Consider the following 24,576-nt stretch of genomic DNA (forward strand, 5'->3'; position numbering starts at 1 on the left):
GATAGATATTGATATGACAGATTTTCCTGGCCTTTACTCTTCCAAACGACATGCACATATCATGTTTTGAGCTTTGACAATATGCCAAGGGGCAGAAAACAAATAAGGGACGTGAGGTGGTGACCTGACTCTTGAAATGTGGACAATGTAGGTTGCTAAACTGAATTGCTCAAAAGCCCTGCCGAAACAATGTGATCTGTTTGAAATCTCTTCTGACAACTTCCTTGGGCTCATCTCAAATATTCTGTATGGGGCCACTGGGTCGCTGGTCCACATGGAGGGGTGTTGCCCAGTCTGACAGCAGAGCTGGAGAAGACTAAACCCTGTCCTCTCCCTTCAGCAAAGCCAGCAGTTTGAGAAACCAGGGCCTTATTTAGTTGTTGTAATGTAGGAGAATGATTCCTACCTTTTAAAAATGTGTGACAGAAATAGAAATCATTATCTCTTTCCCTTGAACTCCAACAAAGGTTTCTCTAGGACCTGTACATTTCCTTATGTTTTCTAGATCCTCACCCTAAGGACCTAGAAAACAATGTGAAACTTTTCAGCAAATAATTAGATGGAACAATCACAAAGCCAAAGAAAACGACAAAATGCCTAATTTTCAGATCATTCTCTTAATGAATTCCCTTCGGTACTTGTATATTCATTTTGCATCCTTCTGCATTTTTAAAATCTATTTTGCAAATGTTTCGAAAGCTAGTTCCTGTGTATTTTCTGCGGTGTTCAAGGGTGGACCTGCTGCCCTACCCTTCTCTCTTGTCCCTCATGGGACTCGAGCTGGACTTTATTTATGTAGTTCCCTTTTTAGTCACTATTGCTGTTACTATCATAGCACTTCTAATTATTTTTATGCCATGTTTTGCTTATTTTTAATAATGAGCACTTTTTAAGAGCATCACACTTTATTTTTTGCCTCCAAACTCCCTAAAGTCCAAATTATGCCAAGCTCTGATCATTTTATGATCTGTTTCAGCAGTTTTACAATTCTATTTTTTAAAAGTATTTACTGTGTTGAAAACAATATTCTGTTTTTTAAATTGGTATTACATTTTTTAATCCTTAAAATAACTTTAGTAAGTATAGGATCAGTATTTCCGTATTAAGATGACAAATGAGTCAAAAGAAGAAAAGTGAAACCAACAAAATAAACTGCCATCTTGATATACAAGGTCTTCTATCTCTTGGCTCTTTTTTGTGCCCTGTTTACCAACAAATCACTTCTAAAATGTCATGTTTTTAATTGAATAATTGTCTTCCTATCCTTTGTAAATTGGGATTCATTTTAAAATCTGGTGTTTAAACGCATTGCTTCTTATTCTAGCGGAGTACCATGTCATCACCTGACATCAGGAGGCGAAGAAGGTGACAGAAAATGAAATGGTTGGATGGCATCATCAGCTCAATGGACATGAGTCTGAGCAAACTCTAGGAAATAATGCAGGGCAGGGAGGCCTGGCTTGCTGCAATCCATGGGGTCACAAAGAGTTGCATACAACTGAGCAACTGAACAACTGTGTCATCAAAACCTTTAGAAAATACTCACATGATTGAGAAAATCTGTATGTCAAATGTTATTAGTGTTCCTCTACTGCTTATGAATGCACTTCAAATTTCAGCTAGACAGCCTATGTGCCTCAGAACTATTTCAGTGTATGACGTCATTGCCCAGCACTCCTCCAGAAGCACCGCTTATCTTACACCGCTCACATCCCCAGAGTCCCTGCCACATTCTTTCCTGCCTCATCTCTTTGCTCAGATAGCTTAGAGTCCTTGAAGGGCATGGGCTATACCTTACTTTCGTCTCTTTCATTCTTTTCTTTTTTTCTTTCTTTTTTGACAGGAGGAAATATCAGAGTAAAAACAACAAACAAAAAGCAAGGAGAAGAGAGAACAAAAATGAGTACAATTAAGTTCTAAGAAGTTAAGATAGGTAAATTAAGCCTATTTGGTTTCTTTTGTAGACAGATATTTAACCTCAGTTCTAGAACACTCAGGAAACAGTGTTATAATAAACAGTGGTATAATAGTTTTAGAAGAAATGATAGAGATGAAAAGGAGAACCGAAAATCATGATGAATCAATCTTTTCTTCTGACTCTTACAATTTTCGAAAATGTATCAAGGAAGTAAGATGTGGTATAACATGATGACAGGAAGTTGCTCATATCATATGCTGTCAGATCTCATAATACAATACAGGCACCAGGACAATATATTTTAGCAACATTAGTTAACACATATTACACACAGAATGCATGCTAGCTGTGTAGCAAATAGATACTTCAAATACAACTTCTTACTGGAAGAAATTTACAATCTGCCAGAGAGAAACAGACATCTACATTTAGAGGGGCAGGAAGTAGAACAGGCAGCATTCCCAAGTCAGTTTCAAAGAAATATGTTCCATGTCCAAAGACCAAAGAAAGATGAGAAGTCAATTTAATTCTAACCATAAAATATGGACTATCATAATATGAAAAATGTAACCACACACATGCAGATGATCAGATAAAGGAGATAACTGCACAGAAAACCTTGTTTCTCAAGAAAAAGAGAGAGAGAGAGAGAGAGAGAGAGAGAGAGAGAGAGAGAGAGAGAGAGAGAGAGAAATGATGCCCAAATAAACCTAACCAAACCAAAACAAGCAAACAGAAACAAAGGGAAACAAGTAATAGATTGGGGAAAATGTTCATGCTCATAGCAGGTTGTTTTTAGCTTCTGTTGAAATGAAGAAGTAAAACATAAAAACTAACAGTGCTAAATTGTTTTTAACCACATGGAGAATTGGTCCTCCTATGGGCAAAAAGCAATAACATATTTTATGAGAAATGTCTTGAAATTCTGCCATACCATTATTTTCAAAACAGTGTGTACCTGAATTGATATGACTTCAAAGGCAGTGTAATATAAAAGTTAGACGTTTTTGGTTCTCCCTTTTTGGTTGACAAACAATGATTTTAAACTTGGCTTTTTCTTTTGAACAAGAATGTGAACTACACAGAAACTTATTTTTAGAAAGTAAATATTTCCCAAGTTCCACCAATAATAGTAATCATTCATCTTTCAGCTTCACTAGTCAAATATTTTAGTCTGTTTTGTTCACTGAAATAACCTTCAGTGCCTAGGTTGTTTTCTGGGATATCAGTTCAGTTCAGTTCAGCCGCTCAGTCGCGTCTGACTCTTTGCCACCCTGTGAATTGCAGCACGCCAGGCCTCTCTGTCCATCACCTACTCCCAGATTTTACCCAAACTCATGTCTATCAAGTCGGTGATGCCATCCAGCCATCTCATCCTCTGTTGTCCCCTTCTCCTCCTGCCCCCAATCCCTCCCAGCATCAGGGTCTTTTCCAATGAGTCAACTCTTCGTATGAGGTGGCCAAAGTATTGGAGTTTCAGCTTCAACATCAGTCCTTCCAAAGAACATCCAGGACTGATCTCCTTTAGGATGGACTGGATGGATCTCCTTGCAGTCCAAGGGACTCTCAAGTATCTTCTCCAACAACACAGTTCAAAAGCATAAATTCTTAGTTTTCTTCACAGTCCAACTCTCACATCCATACATGACCACTGGAAAAACCATAGCCTTGACTAAACGGACCTTTGTTGACAAAGTAATGTTTTTGCTTTTGAATATGCTGTCTAGGTTGGTCATAACTTTCCTTCCAAGGAATAAGTGTCTTTTAATTTCATGGCTGCAATCACCATCTGCAGTGATTTTGCCGCCCCCGAAAATAAAGTCTGACACTGTTTCCACTGTTTCCCCTGTTTCCCCATCTATTTCCCATGAAGTGATGGGACCAGATGCCATGATCTTCATTTTCTGAATGTTGAGCTTTAAGTCAACTTTTTCACTCTCCTCTTTCACTTTCATCAAGAGGCTTTTTAGTTCCTCTTCACTTTCTGCCATAAGGGTGGTGTCATCTGCATATCTGAGGTTATTGATATTTCTCCCAGCAATCTTAATTCCAGCTTGTGTTTCTTCCAGCCCAGCGTTTCTCATGATGTACTCTGCATATAAGTTAAATAAGGAGGGTGACAATATACAGCCTTGACGTACTCCTTTTGCTATTTGGAACCAGTCTGTTGATCCATGTCCAGTTCTGGGATATAGTAAGTGTTTAATACAAATTTGTTGATGAATTAATATAGCAAAAAAAGATAGCCAGTATTTTTGTTATTTAAAAAGGCAAGATGGAGAGAAATCAAGGGACGGACACTTGGGATTCTAGTTCTTATAGACTGTGGCTCTCCTAAGCTAGGTGTTCATAATAAGAAATAGATGGAAAAGTTAGGCACCAGTAAGCTACATATATGCCCTGATAAATTCTGGTATATTAAAGTGTCAAGAAATAGATTATAAAATCACAAAGAAAAATTAAACACAAATATTTAATTATGACCCTGCTGAAGGGTCTGAATAGAACAAAAAGGCAGGAGAAGGGGAGGTTTGCTTTCTCTGTTTGAGCTGGGGCATCCATCATCTCCTGCCCTTGCATATCCATGCTCCTGATTTTTGGTTCTTTGGGCTTGGACTGGATTAATTCCCAGGTTCTTAGGCCTTCAGATTTGGACTTATTTATACCACCAGATTTCTCTGTTCTCCAGCTTACAGACAGTAGATCCTGGGATTCTTGGCCTCCATAACTGGATTAGTCAATTCCTATAATAAATGTCTCTCTCTCCATGTACATATACATCAATATATAACATATGTAATGTATGATATTTATCTATTACTTCTTTCTTTTTCTGGTGAACCCTGAATATTTAATTTTTCTCTTAAAAACGCTCAGTTATGTCTAAGTCAACTAATATTTACTATTCATATGCAAAGAGTAATCTTGACTTGAGATCAATGAAATGAGAAGATTGAAGTGGAAAAAGGCATGAGAGACATTTGTGTGAGCTATGTAAGCAAAGACGTTTAGGTGTGGAATGGTCCCATGGCTATGTGGCAAGGTTGTTATATGTACCTGTGTCTGCAGTGATAGAAGTGGGGTAGCTACTAGAGGGTGAAATGTGCTGTGGGTGTTGCTGGGAGATAGTCCTGTGGAGGCTGGCCTATGCTTTAAAAATAACTTCAAGTCAATATAAATAAAATTCTGATCCTAGGGAGAAATTTAAGAAGAAGGAAGACATAGTTAACTTGCTATTGAGTTCACAGATTTAATAATTTCTGCATCTCACAGCAAAAATTGTTTAACAATACATTGCTTTTAAAATAATACCTATTCATTTTTTTAAAATTTGGCTTTAACATTGTTCAATATATATACTTTAATTAATGTCAAAAGTCTCTCTAAATAAACCTTAAAAAAAGCATTAGATTTTCATTTTTTTCCTAGGCTTTTCTTTGGGGTTTTCTTTTTCTTTACACATAGTAATAAGTGAAAATAGCCATTAAGAAACAAAAGTGAAGGCTTTCAAAGAACAAATCTATTTCTTAAATTGAAAGACAAGGTAATAAAATTTCTATGTATAAAAAACTGTCAACCTCATAGATCTGAATGCTTTACAGATTTTCCAGAAAAGTATAACTTCTATACAATTAAAAGCTTTCCTTCTACAAAATAATAATAATAATGTAGTACCAATAAAACTATTATCTTACCTCTTAAAGCAATTTCTGTTTCCTGTAAAGGCTTTTAAATGAAATAATATGTAGTGGCTTTTCATTAAAGATATATGACCACTACCAAATGAAATCTGAAGCTAAAATCTGTGCTTCCAAAAATTTCCCCTTATGAGGAAACTCACCACTAGAATGATGTCTGGAGGGCTTAATATTGTCTTAGATGAGAATTTTTATATGAGCACAGACAGTTTATACTAAATTTATTTTTATTTATTTACATTTTAGTACCAAATGAATTATAAATTACTTCAGTGTAACTAGGAAATTATCCATATTCTACAAATTTCACCTCTAGGAAAAATGAGTATAAAATATGAATCATCTATCCTTCATAGTTCCTTAACAATAGGCTTTAATAAATAGTGAAAGAATGATCATCTTGAATATTTACATTTTCTTTGTCATAAAAATATTTTTCCCTAGATCCCACTTCTCCTTGAAATTACCATGTTTTTCATTCATTTAATACACTGTCAAGGATTCAGAAAGGAATCTACATTTTTTTCTACTCTCTTTCCTTTCACTTTCCAATTTATAGTCTGTTTTCAACCAAATAGCACTTGCAAAACATCTCTCATAATGACCATCTACTTGCAAAATTCAGTAAATCACATAGAATTCTTAACCTCTTTGAAGTGTCTGGAGCTGACATTCTTGGACACACTCCGTTCCTTTGACTTGGAGGTACCTACTCTTTGACAAGCTCGCTCCACATTCTATTTCTTCTCATTTACATTTGTTGATTCTTCCATAACACAGTATAAAACACTGATGTCTCCTAGAATTCCATCCTTAATCCTCCAATCTTCTTTCTTATAAACGCACTCTTATGTCATGCAGAAAATATACCTCGCAATCTGGCCCACAAACATCTCATTAGTATTCTCCCCCTACCCATTATACCATATAGCTATGTTCTAATCTCAACAACCTTCACTTTTTATTTGCAGACCTAATCTCTGACTGTGCTATTCCTCTTTCAAGAAAGGTTTTCAGCCATTTCCCCCCATAAAATTACTAAACATTTTTTTTCAAAATACGGTTAAAATATCACTTCATCTGTTAAACCTTTCTCTCTCCCACTAGTCATCATTAACTGATCTCTGTTCAGCTGTTTTCCCACAAACCTTCAGTCATATTTCTTTTATAACAATTGTCAAATGGTATTTTAACTTTTGAAAATCCATTCATCTACCCAAAATGAATTTCATGTTCTTAAAAAATAAAAACCTTATTGGAGTTAATCAGCACAAAGAAAGCAGTACAGAATAAGAGTTTTAACCAGGGCATGGACTTTAGAACCAATGAGGTGTTTACTAAGCCAGTTTTAGCTGTTATTAATTCTTCTAATTATACACAGGGTCTCACTCATCATAGGTTATCAATACATATTTGGTGAATGGATTAATGAATGAATAACAGAATATCATCTCTTCTATGCTTCTTTTCATGGCTTAAATCATTTGAGGAATTCAGTAAGCATTACTGGTACCATAAAATAAATTTTAAAGTGTAGAAAATCACAACACAGACACAATTTCAATTAAGTCCAAAGCAGATAGAAATGAAGATACACAAATGTGTATCAGGTGTTTGTGCTGAACCTCTCCAATTAACATATATTTCCTGGCTGAGTTTATCAGAAGCTGATTATATCTTAAAAGATCCAGTGTCTCTGATGATACATAATAAGAGTGAAAAGTGAAGGAGAACATTAAAATGGGCTATTATGTCCACAAGAGATATTTAATCCAGTGCTGTACAAGGCATTTTTTAGATAGGTAATTTCCTGAGTCCTATTGATGGAGCAGGGGTGCTGAAAGGTCATGTATACTTTGCCTGAGAATTGTGAGAAAGGGACAAGACATACAAAGACTGGGCCCCAGAGCAGGTATTGCCTGGGTCCTTAAAATGAGGTACTGTAAGTACTTAGACCAATGTTTGGCCAAGGATCTCCTTGGATTTACTAACTCTTGAACTATCATCCACCATTTTTCACCTGAAATGTTGACTGACACCACCAACCTTTTGGTGTGGGATCCCTGAAGCTGAACTCCAGGGCTTTCTTCCACATGCCACTAAGTCATTTTTAACAGCAAACTCCTCAGCTCTGCCTCAGATCACTTTGGCTACACATTCTTTTCAGCATCCTATGGAATCCTCTAACTTTGGCATAAATCAGGTTCCAATGGCACTAGTGGTAAAGAATCTGACTGTCGATGCAGGAGACAAAGGAGATACAGGTTCAATTCCTGGGTCAGGAGGATCCCCTGGAGTAGGAAATGGCACTCCACTCCAATACTCTTGCCTGAAAAATCTCCGGGACAGGGGAGACAGGCGGCTATAGTCCACAGGGTCGCAAAAGTCAGTCTACAGACCACAGAGTCAGACAGGACTGAGCGACTGAGCACAATTTATGTTTCCGCTTTATCTCCTCAGCCCCTCCCCAATTCTACGGTTACCTTTCATTCTAGCTGTATTAATCCACTCATAGTTCCCTAGAGAGGCCACTAAGTCTCACATTCTTGTCTCTGTTTATGTTCATTTTTATTTTCAGGATGTTTTTCCCAATCTCACTCAACTACCTGAACTACATGGACAACAGGAGGTTGCCTTCTCTGTAAAGCCTTCCACGTATTCCTATCTCCCATTCTAAACAAATTGCTTGCGCTGTTTAAACTCCACCGCCCTCGTTTTTGGTTTTTTTTTTTTCCTTCTGTTCACACCTACACTATCATAGGTTAATTAGTTTCTTATGAATTTCTAAACCACCAATTAGTAAACTCTTTGATGTTCAGGATAAATTTCATTCACTTTCATTTGTCTAAGATTTAGCACACTTTTGGGGTCTTATCAATATTTGCTGAATAACTGGAGGAACTTAGGTGGAGGCAGGACAGAGGTAATACTAAAAAGGTATCTCGTCTCTGTCTTCAGTTGCACAAGGCGCTAAACCTGAGTATGAATGAAAAAGTGAATCAACGTTTTTGCATGGAAGTTTATATAGACTAACATTTAAAGGGATATTTCTGATTGCATTTTATGTAGGAATGAATATTTGTTTAACACATTCAAATATCTTCCAGAAAAAGAAAAAAATATTTTCCTATATGATTATTTTAATCACTTCCCAGTTTTTCAATTATTGTGTAAAAAAGAATATTTACTTGAATAACAAAATAGATGACTACGAAAAAAATTATAGAGTTTTGAAAATGAAACATCTGAATTTTAATACCATTGTGCCTTAAAACTACCACTAAGTACTCTGTTGCTGCTGCTGCTAAGTCACTTCACTTGTGTCCGACTCTGTGCGACCCCATAGAGGGCAGCCCACCAGGCTCCCCCATCCCTGGGATTCTCCAGGCAAGAACACTGGAGTGGGTTGCCATTTCCTTCTCCAATGCGTGAAAGTGAAGTTACTCAGTCATGTCCGACTCTTCGCAACCCCACGGACTGCAGCCTACCTGGCTCCTCCACCCATGGAATTTTCCAGGCAAGAATACTGGAGTGGGTTGCCCTTGCCTTCTCCTCTGAGACACTGCCATATGCTATCATTGGGGGTTGCCAATCAGGACTTCTGTTTACATGGAATATTTATTAAGGAGGATGTCAGATATGGTTCATCTCTAAAGCTCAATGCAAGATGCAAAAATAACTTGCATTGTTATAAAGGTTCATAGTTACCCAAAATGTGGTCCCTGAAATTTCTCAGAGGAAATAAATGTATTTGTTAAGAACCAAAACAATGTGTGTCATCACTGCTTGAAATAAAAAAGTTACTAAATAAAAGCCACTTTTCCAAATATAGCATCTAGTATAGTAAGAGTCTAGAAACACCTGCTCTGTGCTTGTCTAATTAAAAGCCACTATTCTAGCAAACATATTTTTATGAGACAATTCCACAAGTATTTTCATTCCCTCCATTATTTTTCTAGACACTAGCTGACCATGGTGCATACATGAGCAAAGCAAAGGTTAAGTATGTATGACACAGATGAACCCCAAGATTAAGTATACACTGTGAAATGCATGTGGATGTTCATGATTTAAACCAACGGACTGTGGCCTGAAATGATGTCACACAAAGCTTAGCGGTAAATGGAAGGTTAAACCTACTTGCATCTCGGCTCATTAAACGCAGTTAAAGTGCAAATCCCCTCATTCTGACAGTAGTGATCACAGGGGTTCTCTTTCTGGTCACAGCGCTGACTTTTAAACCCCACAGAGCATCTGCAGAATTTCAGTAAAATACAGCTAAATCAAGTGTCTGACTTTTTTTCCAAATATATTTCAAGTTTATTTCATACAGAGATATTAATAGTAGCATATTAACACAGTTTTTCTTAGGTATGCTCACTTCTTTCTCATATACAATCATCACAATCTACTCTGACAATGAGGGGAACAGAATGCAGTTTGAATCCTATGTGGGCATCATCCTTCTGGTTAAGCAGTGATAAAATTCAAAATAGAAGTCACATAAGAGGAATAGTCTTATTTTGAGTTTTCCACTCTGGATAATCAAGTGTTTGAAAAGAAAAAAATGTTAAGTTCCAGATTTTCTCAGGAGTAGAGAATCTGTAATACTTTCCAAAGATTTAGAAACCCAGATTCAATGTGATGTATTTCAAAAGAGACAAGGGCTTAATAGGTTTACATAATACAACACTCTAAATCTGACACAAATATCAAATAATACTATACTTTTGAAAAGACACCTTATGTACTTGGAAAAGAGTGGCCCTAAGTACCAAAGCATTTATAAATATGATTATGTCTGGGTTTCACATATCTAAATAAGGTCAATTAAATTAGAAGCATTTTTACAGGCATTTCCAAGTTCGAAGATGTCTGAATCTTTGAAATAGGTATGATGCTAAGGAGTGAATGATCTCTTCCTTATGAAATCAATAGTAAATTAATGAAGGGGAAAGTTCTGTAGTACATGAACAATGAGGAACAATACTTGATCAGAGATGTCCATGAAACATTCATTTAAAATATGTTACCCCAAGAATGGAGAACAATAGAGCAGAGATTCCATGCACATCTAAAGTCATATTATAAAATGTCCACAGTATTATAAAATACTCACAAACACACAGGTACATTTGTCTCTGGGTCCAGCTGGCATGTGCCTCCATTGTAACAGTAACCATCACATAGCTGGCAGCTAGAGGCAATCTTTCCATTAGTGCAGCTGCAGCAACAGAGAAAAAAAAAAAAAAACCCTCATTGTTATTGGCATGATTGTTGTTGAAAGCTCACACAAATTCTCTATAGATGAGGATATTCATCATAGAAGAGTAATGAAGCAGCTGGCTAAAAGGTTTACAAAAAGACTTGCTGGAGGCAAAGATTTTTTTTAACAGAATGATGACATAGAATTTTTCTTTTGGTAATTTTCAAATTTTCAACCCATTTGTTTACTATAAAACATAATATAGTTAGATACAGGTGTGAAAAATATACCTTGGGATCTGTCATTTACACTTTAGGGAGATATCAGTATCTTATTTCCTTTTCATCCTACTTGAGTTTGGTGACTTTTTTTGCTATTTATAAACCACATTATCAAATACTCTGGAAAGCAAATGCTTCAGCTCTCCCTTCTAAACTGAAAAGTCTGGTCCAAAGAATTATTATGAGTTTTAGACTCCACATTGTGCCTGTATGTATAGAACTATCCTGTAGTCACTTTTATACCACTGTTTATCCCTGAATATGTACAGTAATTAATGTCAAACTCTTTTTAATGCTAAAGGAAAAAAGGTAACAATTCACTGCAAAAATAAACAGTAACTTTATAGGAACGATATGCAATATGGCAACAAAGTAATGAGGTAGGCTTTCTTGGAAACATTTTGGAAATGATTCTAACTTACAGTACATTGCCTGTCTGAGATAAGAATAAAAAACTGTGCCTACTGCTACATGGAAAAGAAAAAGTATAACAAGAATAGAAGAAGTACAGAAATTTCTCACTTGTCATGTTGCATTTTTAAATAAATAAATACCATTAGACTGGACATTGAAAATTGTTGGGGGAACAGAGTAAAGTGCATTGACATTCCAAATTATTGAGGAAACCTCTTCCATGAGAAGTATGGTAACAGCGTTGGCCAACAGATCATGTCAATACTCTGGTTATGAGATGATGTCAGCACTAATTGCTATGAAGTAATCAATGGTATCACAATAAATCTGGACATAACCTCAATAAAAAAAAATCAGGCTGAAATATCATTGGCTGATCACTTTGCTTCTCTTCATGACAGACGTCTACTGCAGCACATCTATCAAAGGGTAATGCCCAAGGAGGTTGAGTGCTTAGGTGCTCAGTCATGTTCTACTCTTTGCGACCCCTTGGACTGTAGCACGCCAGTCTCCTCTGTTCATGGCGATTCTCTAGGCAAGAATACTGGAGAGGGTTGTCATGCCCTCTTCCAGGGATCTTCCCAACCCAGGGATCGAACCCATGTCTCCTGCATTGCAGGCAGATTCTTTATCGTGTGAGCCACAAGACAAGCCCAAGAACACTGGAGTGGGTAGCCTATCCCTTCTCCAGGAGATCTTTCTGACCCAAGGAATCAAACGGGGGTCTCTTGCATTGCAGGCCAATTCTTTACCAGCTGAACTACAAGGGAAACCCAAATGATAGGTTAGATATTTGCAATAATTGATTCACTATCTTATAGTTTATTTATTCTCTTAATATTTATTTGACCTAGTGTGAGTGGTAGGGTTGCTGGAAATGTACTGAACTGCTTATACTTTCCCAGGAATTTGATTTAAAGATTTTTTTTAAAAGAACATGGATTTAAATATCACAGTTCTTTTCAAGATGAACAGAAGCAGTGAGTCAATTATGTTCTAGATGGGAAAAGGAGATATATGAAAGTAGAAACAAATGTGGGCAAGAAGGCAATGGTTAAAGTTTCAAAGATTTAACAAAGAGTATCACATTCTTTATGATTTATAGAGGCATTTGAATATGGAAGCAAAGTGAGGCAAATACATTTTAATGGCATTGGTGTCTGATGTGTTCAATGGAACTGGGAGACTTTTCCTTGCTCTCCATGCCCAGCCTCCTTGAAAATCAAAGAACAGAAAGTTATAGTTTCATGTCCAATCAAAGGGATAACATCAAAGAGAAAAATTAGCTCATTATACATTAAAGAATTTTCCACAAAAAGATAACTATACACCAAACATCATCATTTAAAAGAGAAAATATTCTATATATTGATTGCATTTAAACTTCTGCTTCCAAGAGTTATAAAAGATGTTTCCCTGTTCTCCTTCTAAAGGTTTTCTTTGAATCCTAAACTTAAGACAGATATTTCAAATGTGAAATATAAGTTATCCAAATCATTGTAGGACATCAAATAGTACAGCTTATGTTTTAATGTAGTTTTCATTACAATTTAATTTCTTAGAATGTTACACAGATACACCCATGCATGCACCATTTATAATTAGCAGTTGTCCATTGATCAGAAAGAATTCTCATAACAATTTGACATCAGAGTGGTATAATTTAGGTTATTCAAAATTATGATCAAGCATTTCTTCATCAGTATTTACTAAGGAAGAGAGAAAAATACACAATTAGTTCTGTTTTAAAGCTTATACTCATTATATTTGACAGAGTATCTATTTTCTACTGTAGCTGACAGCTCATAGGCTTGGCATTAGGAACACATCAGTATTTGGAATCACAAATACACATGCAGCTTGAATTTTTCTCATTTAAATAAAAACTTTAATTTAACTCAGTTGTGATTTTTAGTATCAGTTCTTTACCCATGAAATAGAAATCCCAACATTCCTATAAGCTTTATTTAATGCTAGCATGACAAGTATCATAGAAATAAAAACAAACTTATCTAATGTCTCAAGATACACAAGGAGTCGTGTTTACATTGTCATATTCATGTTATTATAGCCTATTTGATAAATCAAATAGTATACTCCTATTTTTAAACTTTCACTATCTACTCACTGCTAGCAAATGTTATTTTTCCATTCTTACATATAGTTTTCCAAAAAGATATTTAAGTCAGGAACTGTAATGTGGAACCTCAAAAGTCTACTCAGGTTATGGGTTCCAGTGTTTCTAGGTTGGTTAAGCCAATATTGTCTGTACAGTAGGCAATAGTGAGGGCCCTTAGAATCCAATTCTTCCTTCCTCACATGGAACTGACCTGTGTGATGGAAACAGTATGTGTCTCTGCATGTGCTTCTCCAAGATAAACTGGGTTGGAAACTATGCCTCTCAGCTTCTCTTACACAATAGTCCACAATTTCCTGGGTGAATGAAATGGGGTTGTAAAGAATATTCTACAGGGCATTCCTGACATGGTACACTGGCCATAAAGAAAGATGTATGCTCACTAACTGAAATCAAGTTCTGCCATGCTCAAGTTTCATCACAAAGAACTGATGAATTTAATGAGCAAACATGATTTTGACAGTTTAAATAAAAATGTATTTTACTTTTATGTACTTATCAAAGGCATGTATTATAATTAGTCATATTTTTCAATGACTTTAGTTGAAAAATAATGTACTTTCAAATGACCCAATTTGAGGGCTTGAGGAAATGTCATTTATAATGATAACAGATCATACATAGATTAATTCTAAAATGAGAGTAAATAAAAAAGAAAAAAATACTGATGATGTCTGTAATAAAATTTTATTGGACTTTATTTGGCAGAGTAACAGAACTCAGGGCTGGCACCCTCGCAGAGGCCGTCTTAGTGGAAGCTGTGGCGTGAACATTTTAAGGTGTGCTTTTCTATCACTTATTCTCATTTATTATAGTCCTAGGGCAAATGACTGGAGAAGGAAATGGCAACCCACTCCAGTATTCTTGCCTGGAGAACCCCATGTATAGCGGAGCCTGGTGGGCTACAGTCCATGGGGTCAAAAAGAGTCGGACATGACTAACACACACACACAGGGCAAAGGATAGAGCTCAATCATTTATAAGCCCTTCTTTTAAAAGGTTGTGAAAAGAAGTTCAGAGTGAGAATTGGTCTCTAACCTCTGCGGCATAAATCTGTTTCATGACAGAAACTGAATGCCACTCTTTAGCTGCAAAGTTCTGTCTTCCATTCACTTGATCTCAAAGCCAAAGAGCAAAAGGCAGTGCAACAAAAATGTAATTGGATGTCTTAATCGTAGTGGCTTCCTAGGAAGCATCATTCCTTCTACTTATTTTTAACCATAATTTTCCAAGTCAGATAAAAAGATTAAATTTTGTTTCCATTTGACAGGTCTTTTGTTCCTTTCCCAGAGGATCACTTTGTAAAATCAGAAAGGCAAATAATCATTACTGATAATAATGATGAGACAAAAGTCCGAGCTATTCTAATTTAGAAATATTACGTAAGCTTTTTGAAGGTATGTTGCATTTCACTTGTGCTTGCTTACTATTAGGAATATTCTGTACAGGGAATGATCTGACCATATTATTGCACGATAAGTGTTCATGTTTTCCAGAAGTACATTAACACTTTTTGAATAAGTTTTGGTTTAATCAAAATGAATTGAACTCTCTTTGTAGGAAAAAAAAAAAAAAAGGAAAGAGATAATGGAACACTTGCCATATTGAATTTCTGATTCATGTTTATATTTGACGGAGAACAGCAAAATACTGTAAAGCAATTATCCTCCAATTAAAAACTTAATTAAAAAACAATAATTTACAATGTTCTCATTGTTTTTTGCCAGAATGTTAATGTCCTTTTGGGTTCAAATGCTTTTATAAATTAAGTTAGCTGTCTACTTACTTGCAAGATATATCTTCACTGTCTTTATTTATAATGCAATGTCCCCCATGGCACCTTATACATTTGTCAATTTCACATTTTGATCCTTCATAGCGTATTGGACAGACACATTCCACACTTCCATCATCTCCAATGGTACAGGATTCAGAATTCACACAGTAGTGATGACACACATCTAGAAAGAATGAACAACATAGAAATAAAATTGTGTTACAAAGTATTTTTCTTTCTTTCTTTTTTTTTTTTTCCCCACACTGGAATTTCTACAATCAGGGGTTCCTTGCAAGGGAAGCATAGAGTCTGCACCACCAGGGAAATCCTACACGATATTTTTCTTGAGTCACAATAAATGTTACCATTTTACTTAATATTTCAAAATGGTCAATGGATAAGTAGATTAATTTGCAAGAGCAACTTGTAATTACATGTAACCAGATTTCTTTAAGAATACCATTGATTCTTCTTTTGGCCTGAGTTTGCCATCATTTCATCTTGCTAAGAGTTATATTGATATATTATATCAATATAAGTTGTATTGATATAATAGATATAATATAATATTAGTTATATTGATATAATACTAACTGAAAAACTCTATTAGTCCTGAATTTTAAAATTTAAGTTCCCATGTTTCTTCAGCTTTCCTTCTAAGAAGCAATATTTCTGTTATTCTGGAATGAACATAAATCCTCAAGATTTCTTTATATGTCATCTATCTTTGTTCCTCCTTACATCTCTTTTCATCTGAAGAACAGAGTAAGTATGGGACTCTTACTCCTTCGATAGCCTCTGGTGGAGTGGAAAGAAGCCTCTCTCTACATGAGCCAGGAGACCCAGATTCAATATCAGGGTAAGGAAGATCCCCTGGAGGAGGATGACAACCCACTCCAGTATTCTTGCCTGGAGAATCCCATGGACAGAGGAGCCTGGTGGGCTACAGCCCATGGGGTCAGCAAAAGTCAGACATGACTTAGAGACTAAACCACCACCACCACCACATGAACCAGAACAGCCAGTGTTTCCAAACACCTGAGCAGGCAAGCAGATAGAAGATGTGCCTCTCATGGAGCCCCAGCAGAAACGTGGACTGGAAGACTAACAGATCCATCATGGGTAGAAAGTGATAACAGAAGTCTACGCCATTTCCTCCTCCCAGGTGAGAACCTGGAGTCTCGTCAGTCAGAGGGAAAACCTCCATGCAGTCTGAACCCTTTGCTTTGTAAGGTGTTTCCTACTGAGCACTTCAGACAATTTTTTCAACTACAAAGGAAGAATTCTTCAAATATTTCCATATCTCTTGAACATCAGTAATAAAAAGAGACCATTTACTAAGAACCATATTGACTTTGCAATTAGACATTTTGCCTCAGTCTTCTGAAAAACAAACAAGTCTATATGTATATTGACACATCAATATTTTTTAATTTATCACATTCACAATATTGAAATTTATAGTATTAATACAAGTAATCTTAAGCAGAAGAACTTACTGAATTGATCGCAGACCTAGTGTTTGAAGCTGCAATTTCCTTATAGTTATCTAATTGTGAAGCAATATTAGGTGTGATTAGATGAGGTAAAAATCACAATTTATAAACTTTAATCTGCTGTAAGATGACTGTTGTGGGTAAAAAAGGTAAAATATAATTTATAACTTTCATTCTTGTATATTTATCTAGCCTTTTATTAAATCAGACAGAAATTAACAGGCTTGCTTCATATTTATGGAAATTTATTTCAAGCATTCTTATGCTTGCTGTTGCATTATGCCAAGTACCCTCATTGAGATTCAAAGCTTAAGTTTATTACTAAGGGTCTTGGCTATGTTTAAGAAAAGAAGCACTTTCAAAGAATGAGAGACATAAAGATCTAAAAATTAAGTCAATGTTTATGTCTGTCCATTATGATGTCTATTTGTAGTTGTTCTAGGCTTGGCAGATAGATAATGTACACAACGCAAATTCTGTTTTTATTAATATTTGTGAAGAATGTACTAACAGTAGCCTATATAATCATCTAATACAATCTACTATGCAGAAATCTCTAAAGAGCAATTTTCGTTAGTCAGTTTGCTAGATACAACTTATTGACAGAGAACTCTTTTAATATTGTCTCTAATTGCTTTAAATTTCATCCATTGGTCCTGGTTCATTTTTTCTGATGGGATATAGAAAACAGCTGATGTATCTTTCCAAGATTTTCATAGTATGAGGTTTTTTCCACAATGGATAATTCATCAGATTCATGTAGGTGACTGACTTGCAAATGTAGATTCTGGTTTCTTTTCCTTTCATCCACTACCACTCCTGAATTCTAAATTCTAGATCAGATTTGAGGCCCGGGTGAAACCCATCAGATCAGATGAGTAAACAGAATTTGGGAACTAGGGAATGTAAGAAATGTGAAAATAATTTTACTGAGTAGCAAAGGGACTACATTGTCTAAGTTGTAAATAGATTTGATTTTATTGAAATAGCTTATTTCTTGACTAACTTTGGGAGCCCTAATTAGAATATAATTTTAACCTAACATTTTGAACCACATTGTTTTTAAAATCACTTCATTGAGAAGACTTAAGAAACTAGGAAAAGTTGAGTTAACATCCTGAGGGTTGATGATTGCACTATACCATACTGTAGCAAGTAACAGTCTGTTTGCACTTATCTTGCGCTTATTTAGCACTTTTGGGTGCTAAAGGTCAAAGTTAAAAACTTACCTACAGTTTACTAATTAAAAGTAATTGTGGATAATAAATTAAATCTGGTTTAGACTGAGAACATAAAGATGTGAGAATATACACAACTCATTAATATTCAAGGAAATACAAATTAATACATCAAAGAAATACCTTTGTACTTCCACCAAATTGATGACTAATGGCAAAAACTCTCATAGCACTAGTAGTGGGAATATAAATTGGTTCAGTTGATTTGGGAAATAATTGAAAGTATCAATTATATTAAATTTGAGCAGTTCCCTTGTGGCTCAGTGGTCAAGAATCTGCCTGCCAAGTAAGAGACACAGGTTTGATCCCTGGGTTGGGCAGATCCCGTGGAGAAGGAAATGGCCACCCACTCCAGTATTCTTGCCTGGGAAATCCCATGGACAGAGGAGCCTGGCAGGTTACAGTCCATGGGGTTGCAAAGAGTCAGATGCAATTTAGCAACTAAGCAACAATTAAATTTGAACATGCTGTGTGTGTGCTGTGTTCAGTTGCCTCTGACTCTTGGCGATCCTACGGACTGTGATCCGCCAGGCTCCTCTGTCCATGGGATTTTCCAGACAAGAATAATGGAGTGGGTTGCCCTGCCCTCCTCCATGGGATCTTTCCCAATCCAGGGATTGAACCCCCGTCTCCTGCATTGCAGGTGGAGTCTTTACTGCTGAGCCACCAGGGAAGCCTCAAATTTGAACATACCGACACTTTATGACCTAGCAGTTTTACTTTTAATACACTGTATATGCAAGAGAAAAGCATGCACATGTGCACAAAACATGTCCACAATACGCACAAAAACCTTTTTAGAAATAGGCAAAAGCTAAAAACTAATCTAAATATCCATTATAAGACGAATATATGGAAATAGATAAATGAAAACATTAGTTATAAGCAACAATATGCAAGAATCTCATGAAAATAATAGGAAAAAATGGACAGAAAATACATATAGTATGTTTTTATTTATGTAAAGTTCAAAAGACAAAACTAATCTGTGGTTTTAAGAGTCAAAAAGGAGTTATTTTGAAGAGAAAGGGATAGTGATGAAGAACATCAGGGAGCACTTGAGATAATAATAATGCTCATTCTTTACCTGAACATTGGTTTACACTGATGTGTACACCTGGGGATAATTTATTGAATTGTATACTTGTGATTTTAAACATTTCTATGTATATTATGCTTCTACAGAAAGATTTCTTTTTAAATCTAATGGCATATAAGCTACAATAAGAATATTTTATAAATTCTGTTTAGTTTGCTAACTAGGCTAACAGGTTTTCTCTTTACAGATAATATTTTTAAAAGGAATTCATAGTTTGTTTTTTATGTTTTAAAGGAAACTCTCCATTCTCTAATGTTTTTAATATATTTTGAAGCCCGTCAGCTGCACATTATTCAATGCTACTGACTGGCCTCAAGGCCTAAAAATGTAACCTAAAGAATGTAAAAAAAAAAAAAATGTTTGCTTAAGATAAAATTGTAAACAGGTATTAGAATATACAGTTAAATAATTATAAATTGCATACCGTTAAGCCATGCCATGTTTTCCCTCTGAATAAGGCAGAAATAATTTTAGACTCAGAACCCTTTCTCTACAGATATTCAAATGGAAGACATTTCATTTTTTCCCAGTTTATGTGTTTAGCACTCTATGCAAAATTGAAGTTTAAGGGCGGAGATTTGCTCACTGTATTCTAGCCTGGCCAGAGTTGCTTCCTAACATTTTCCTATGAAAGTTTTCTATCTCCCATTATTAGGCTTAAGATGCGGAGCATATTGAAGATGTTGAATTACATGTCTGCTGGGCTGTTCTCTGCCTCTGTTAGCATTGTAGGGCCCAACACTTTGAATGTACATTCTCTCCCTCCCTCCCACTTTCCTCCTTCCTCTTCCACTCTTCCTTGTGTTCTCCCCTTCTTCGAACCTCTCTCTTTCTTTCTTCCTCCCTCCCTCCCATTCTCTCTTTCTCCCTCCCTTCCTTTCTCTCTCTCTTAAAGTCTTCCCTATTTATTCAACTCCAACCCCAAGATTTCTGAATACAGGAGAAGGTAGATCTTACTTGATAGGAGACTTCAGCAAGTCATATTTAAATTATCACACAAGCATTGGGTACTTGTAAGTTGGAAGTCAAAATAATTCCTTCAAAAACTCTGTTATTTCAAGTTTAATCATAACATGATGTATGTAAGCCCAGGAAAAAGTTTAAAACATCTGATGGTGCTCTCTATTTCCAAATTGGGTGACTCAACCAAAGTTCATGTTCTCAGGAATTGTCTCAATATCATGATAGGAATGCATATTAAGTCTAAGAAAAGCTACCTAATTTCTCTCTCATTCTCTTTTCAGTCATAATCCACTTTGAATTACAAGCATCTGTGTAAAACTTGCAGAAATATACGTTGTATTTTTATCAGTGTCCCATCTCTGAAAGTGAAAGTCACTCAGTTTTGTCCAACTCTTTGCCTCCTCATGGACTATACAGTCCATGGAATTCTTTAGGCCAGAATACTGGAGTGGGTAGCCATTCCCTTCTCTAGGGGATCTTTCTGACTCAGGGATCGAACTCAGGTCTCCCTCATTGCAGATGGATTCTTGACCAGCTGAGCCACAAGGGAAGCCCAGGAATATTGGAGTGGGTAGTCTATCCCTTCTCCAGGAACCAAAGTGGAGTATCCTACATTGCGGGTGGATTCTTTATTAGCTGAACTAATAACAATAACTAGGAAGCCCCTATCTCTATATACTCTCAAATAATTACTACATGGTGTTCAGTCACTCAGTTGTGTCCAACTCTTTGTGCCCCCATGGACTGTAGACATTGAGGTTTCTCCGTCTATGGGATTTCCCGGGCAAGAATACTAGAGTGTGTTGCCATTTCCTCCTCCAGGGAATCTTCCCGACGCAGGGATCAAACCCCTGTCTCTTGTGTCTCATGCATTAGCAGGCAGGTTCTTTACCACTGGCACCACTCATATTTAAATTCTATCTCTTCAGTTATTTATTTGCTAAAAGGAATACTTCTTTAGCACTTCCCAATCCAGCAGAAATTTAACAAAGTATAAAGAAGAATATTATATGAGAAGGCTCCTATGGTATGCAATTGTTCACTTTCGTTCTAAAGAGTCTTTCTTGACAAGCTCAGAAACAGAGAGAGTTAAGCTGTAACTGGAAAAACAATTTTTTTTTTAAAATCCCAGACCACTGAAATTGCTTACCTTATACAGCTAATTACTTTAAACATCAAAAATACTTTAAAAACATTTTGAAAGTAATCTTTTTATAAGATAGATACTCATTTTCTTAACTAAAATATATTAGTATTTGTATTAATGATTCATTTATCATTCTGTCAATTATTTATTACAGAAGTTTCATAGTCTTCCCCATTTTTTTCATATTTCAGTTTTGATTAAGTGAAATGTTACTGATTATGAATCAGTAGACAAATCCAAATATAAAACTTAATTCCTCCCAAAGAATAAAAGAGTTGGGAATGTTGGTAGTTGGTTAACACAAAGGTGTACCACAAAGGGATCATCTTCTAGTTTCTGACAGATAGACACACATGCACTCACACACTCTCACACACATATATACCTTGCTTACAAAAACAACCATCTTTTATTCCTTCAAATTTTATGTTTAGCTTAATAATGATTGGAACTGAGAGAAAGTAAAAAAAAAAGTTTAACAAACTAAAAGAAGAAAGGCTCAAAGAAAATACAGCTGAGAAGAGATGTTTTGTTCAAGGGGATAAAATAGGGAAGGAGTTGAAGATTAAAGGTTGAAGATAAGAGTCTATGCAGATTAGCCTTTATGTATTTAACAGCAGCAGTCTGGAATTTATGGAAAGAAAAGCATGTGGGACAATATAATTGATCTAATTTTGAACACCATGTTGATAAAATGGAAGTGGTGATGTGTAATTGATTATTTACTGAGGATATGTGTGTGACTAAGTGTATATAGAGAGTTGTGAGTGGCGGATTCATGTTGATGTATGGCAAAACCAATACAATATTGTAAAGTAACCTCCAATTAAAATAAATAAATTTATATTAAAAAAAGAGAAAAATCCAGAAATACAAGACAGGACATTAGCTCTCAGAGAGTTGACAACCCAACTGTGAGTTTGAGTTCCGTTCAGTCACTCAGTCGTGTCACTCAGTCATTCAGTCGTCGAGTGAATGTCGACATTCTATGAATCAGTGAACTAAAATGGACTGGAATGGGTGAATTTAACTCAGACTCTTTGTGACCCCATGAATCACAGCACGCCAGGCCTCCCTGACCATCACCAACTCCCGGAGTTCACTCAGATTCACGTCCATCAAGTCAGTGATGCCATCCAGCCATCTCATCCTCTGTCATCCCCTTCTCCTCCTGCCCTCAATCCCTCCAAGCATCAGAATCTTTTCCAATGAGTCAACTCTTCACATGAGGTGGCCAAAGTACTGGAGCTTCAGCTTTAGCATCATTCCTTCCAAAGAAACCCCAGGACTGATCTCCTTCAGAATGGACTGGTTGGATCTCCTTGCAATCCAAGGGACTCTCAAGAATCTTCTCCAACACCACAGTTCAAAAGCATCAATTCTTCCGTTCTCTGCCTTCTTCACAGTCCAACTCTCACATCCATACATGACCACAGGAAAAACCATAGCCTTGACTAGACGGAACTTAGTTGGCAAAGTAATGTCTCTGCTTTTGAATATACTATCTAGGTTGGTCCTAACTTTTCTTCCAAGGAGTAAGCGTCTTTTAATTTCATGGCTGCAGTCACCATCTGCAGTGATTTTGGAGCCCCCCAAAATAAAGTCTAACACTGTTTCCATTGTTTCCCCATCTATTACCCATGAAGTGATGGGACCGGATGCCGGAACCTGGAATGTCAGGTCCATGAATCAAGGCAAATTGGAAGTGATCAAACAAGAGATGGCAAGAGTGAATGTCGACATTCTAGGAATTAGTGAACTAAAATGGACTGGAATGGGTGAATTTAACTCAATGACCATTATATCTACTACTGAGGGCAGGAATCCCTCAGAAGAAATGGAGTAGCCATCATGGTCAACAAAAGAATCCAAAATGCAGTACTTGGATGCAATCTCAAAAACAACAGAATGATCTCTGTTTGTCTCCAAGGCAAACCATTCAATATCACAGTTATCCAAGTCTATGCCCCAACCAGTAACGCTGAAGAAGTTGAAGTTGAACAGTTTTATGAAGACCTACAAGACCTTTTAGAACTAACACCCCCAAAAGATGTCCTTTTCATTATAGGGGACTGCAATGAAAAAGTAGGAAGTCAAGAAACACCTGGAGTAACAGGCAACTTTGGCCTTGGAATGCGGAATGAAGCAGGGCAAAGACTGATAGAGAAAATGCACTGGTCATAGCAAACACTCTCTTCCAACAACACAAGAGATGATTCTACACATGGACATCATCATATGGTCAACACCGTAATCAGATTGATTATATTATTTGCAGCCAAAGATGGAGAAGCTCTATACAGTCCACAAAAACAAGACCAGGAGCTGACTGTGGCTCAGATCATGAACTCCTTATTACCAATTCAGACTCTAATTGAAGAAAGTAGGGAAAACCGCTAGACCATTCAGGTATGACCTAAATCAAATCCCTTATGATTATACAGTGGAAGTGAGAAATAGATTTAAGGGCCTAGATCTGATAGATAGAGTGCCTGATGAACTATGGAATGAGGTTCATGACATTGTACAGGAGACAGCGAGCAAGACCATTCCCACGGAAAAGAAATGCAGAAAAGCAAAATGGCTGTCTGGGGAGGCCTTACAAATAGCTGTGAAAAGAAGAGAGGCGAAAAGGAAAGATATAAGCATCTGAATGCAGAGTTCCAGAGAATAGCAAGAAGAGATAAGAAAGCCTTCTTCAGCAATCAATGCAAAGAAATAGAGGAAAAGAACAGAATGGGAAAGACTAGAGATCTCTTCAAGAAAATTAGAGATACCAAGGGAACATTTGATGCAAAGATGGGCTTGATAAAGGACAGAAATGGTATGGACCTAACAGAAACAGAAGATATTAAGAAGAGGTGGCAAGAATACACAGAAGAACTGTACTGTGAGGTTACAACAGGAATTAAAAAGCTACTAAGACTGATCTGAATAATGTCTACTGTGGCAACAGCCTACAGAAATTACTACCAACGAAATCTTCCTTAGTTTGGAACATTCCAGCTCATAAGTTTTAATCATTTTATTGACCTGAATGGCGTAACAATTGAGATTTCTGCATATAGTAAGAAGGAGAAATAATGAAATGTAATTAATCTGTGCTAAGAAAGTAGAGATTACCATGAAATTATATAATAACACTTTATATTCACAATATAAAAATTCTTATAACCTCTGTAGGATAATTACTCTAAGAACT

General features: G+C 36.2%; 1 protein-coding gene across 1 annotated transcript in view; it reads right to left on the minus strand.

Moving 5' to 3' along the window:
* LRP1B (LDL receptor related protein 1B) overlaps positions 1–24,576 on the minus strand; it is a 2,198,408-nt gene that overhangs the window by 38,859 nt on the left and 2,134,973 nt on the right. Inside the window, 2 exon segments of the mRNA XM_018062463.1 lie at positions 10,736–10,840; positions 15,441–15,615. Of these exon segments, the coding sequence (XP_017917952.1) occupies positions 10,736–10,840; positions 15,441–15,615 (280 nt within the window).

This window comes from Capra hircus, chromosome 2, assembly GCF_001704415.2.
Source record: "Capra hircus breed San Clemente chromosome 2, ASM170441v1, whole genome shotgun sequence".
Taxonomy (NCBI): domain Eukaryota; kingdom Metazoa; phylum Chordata; class Mammalia; order Artiodactyla; family Bovidae; genus Capra; species Capra hircus.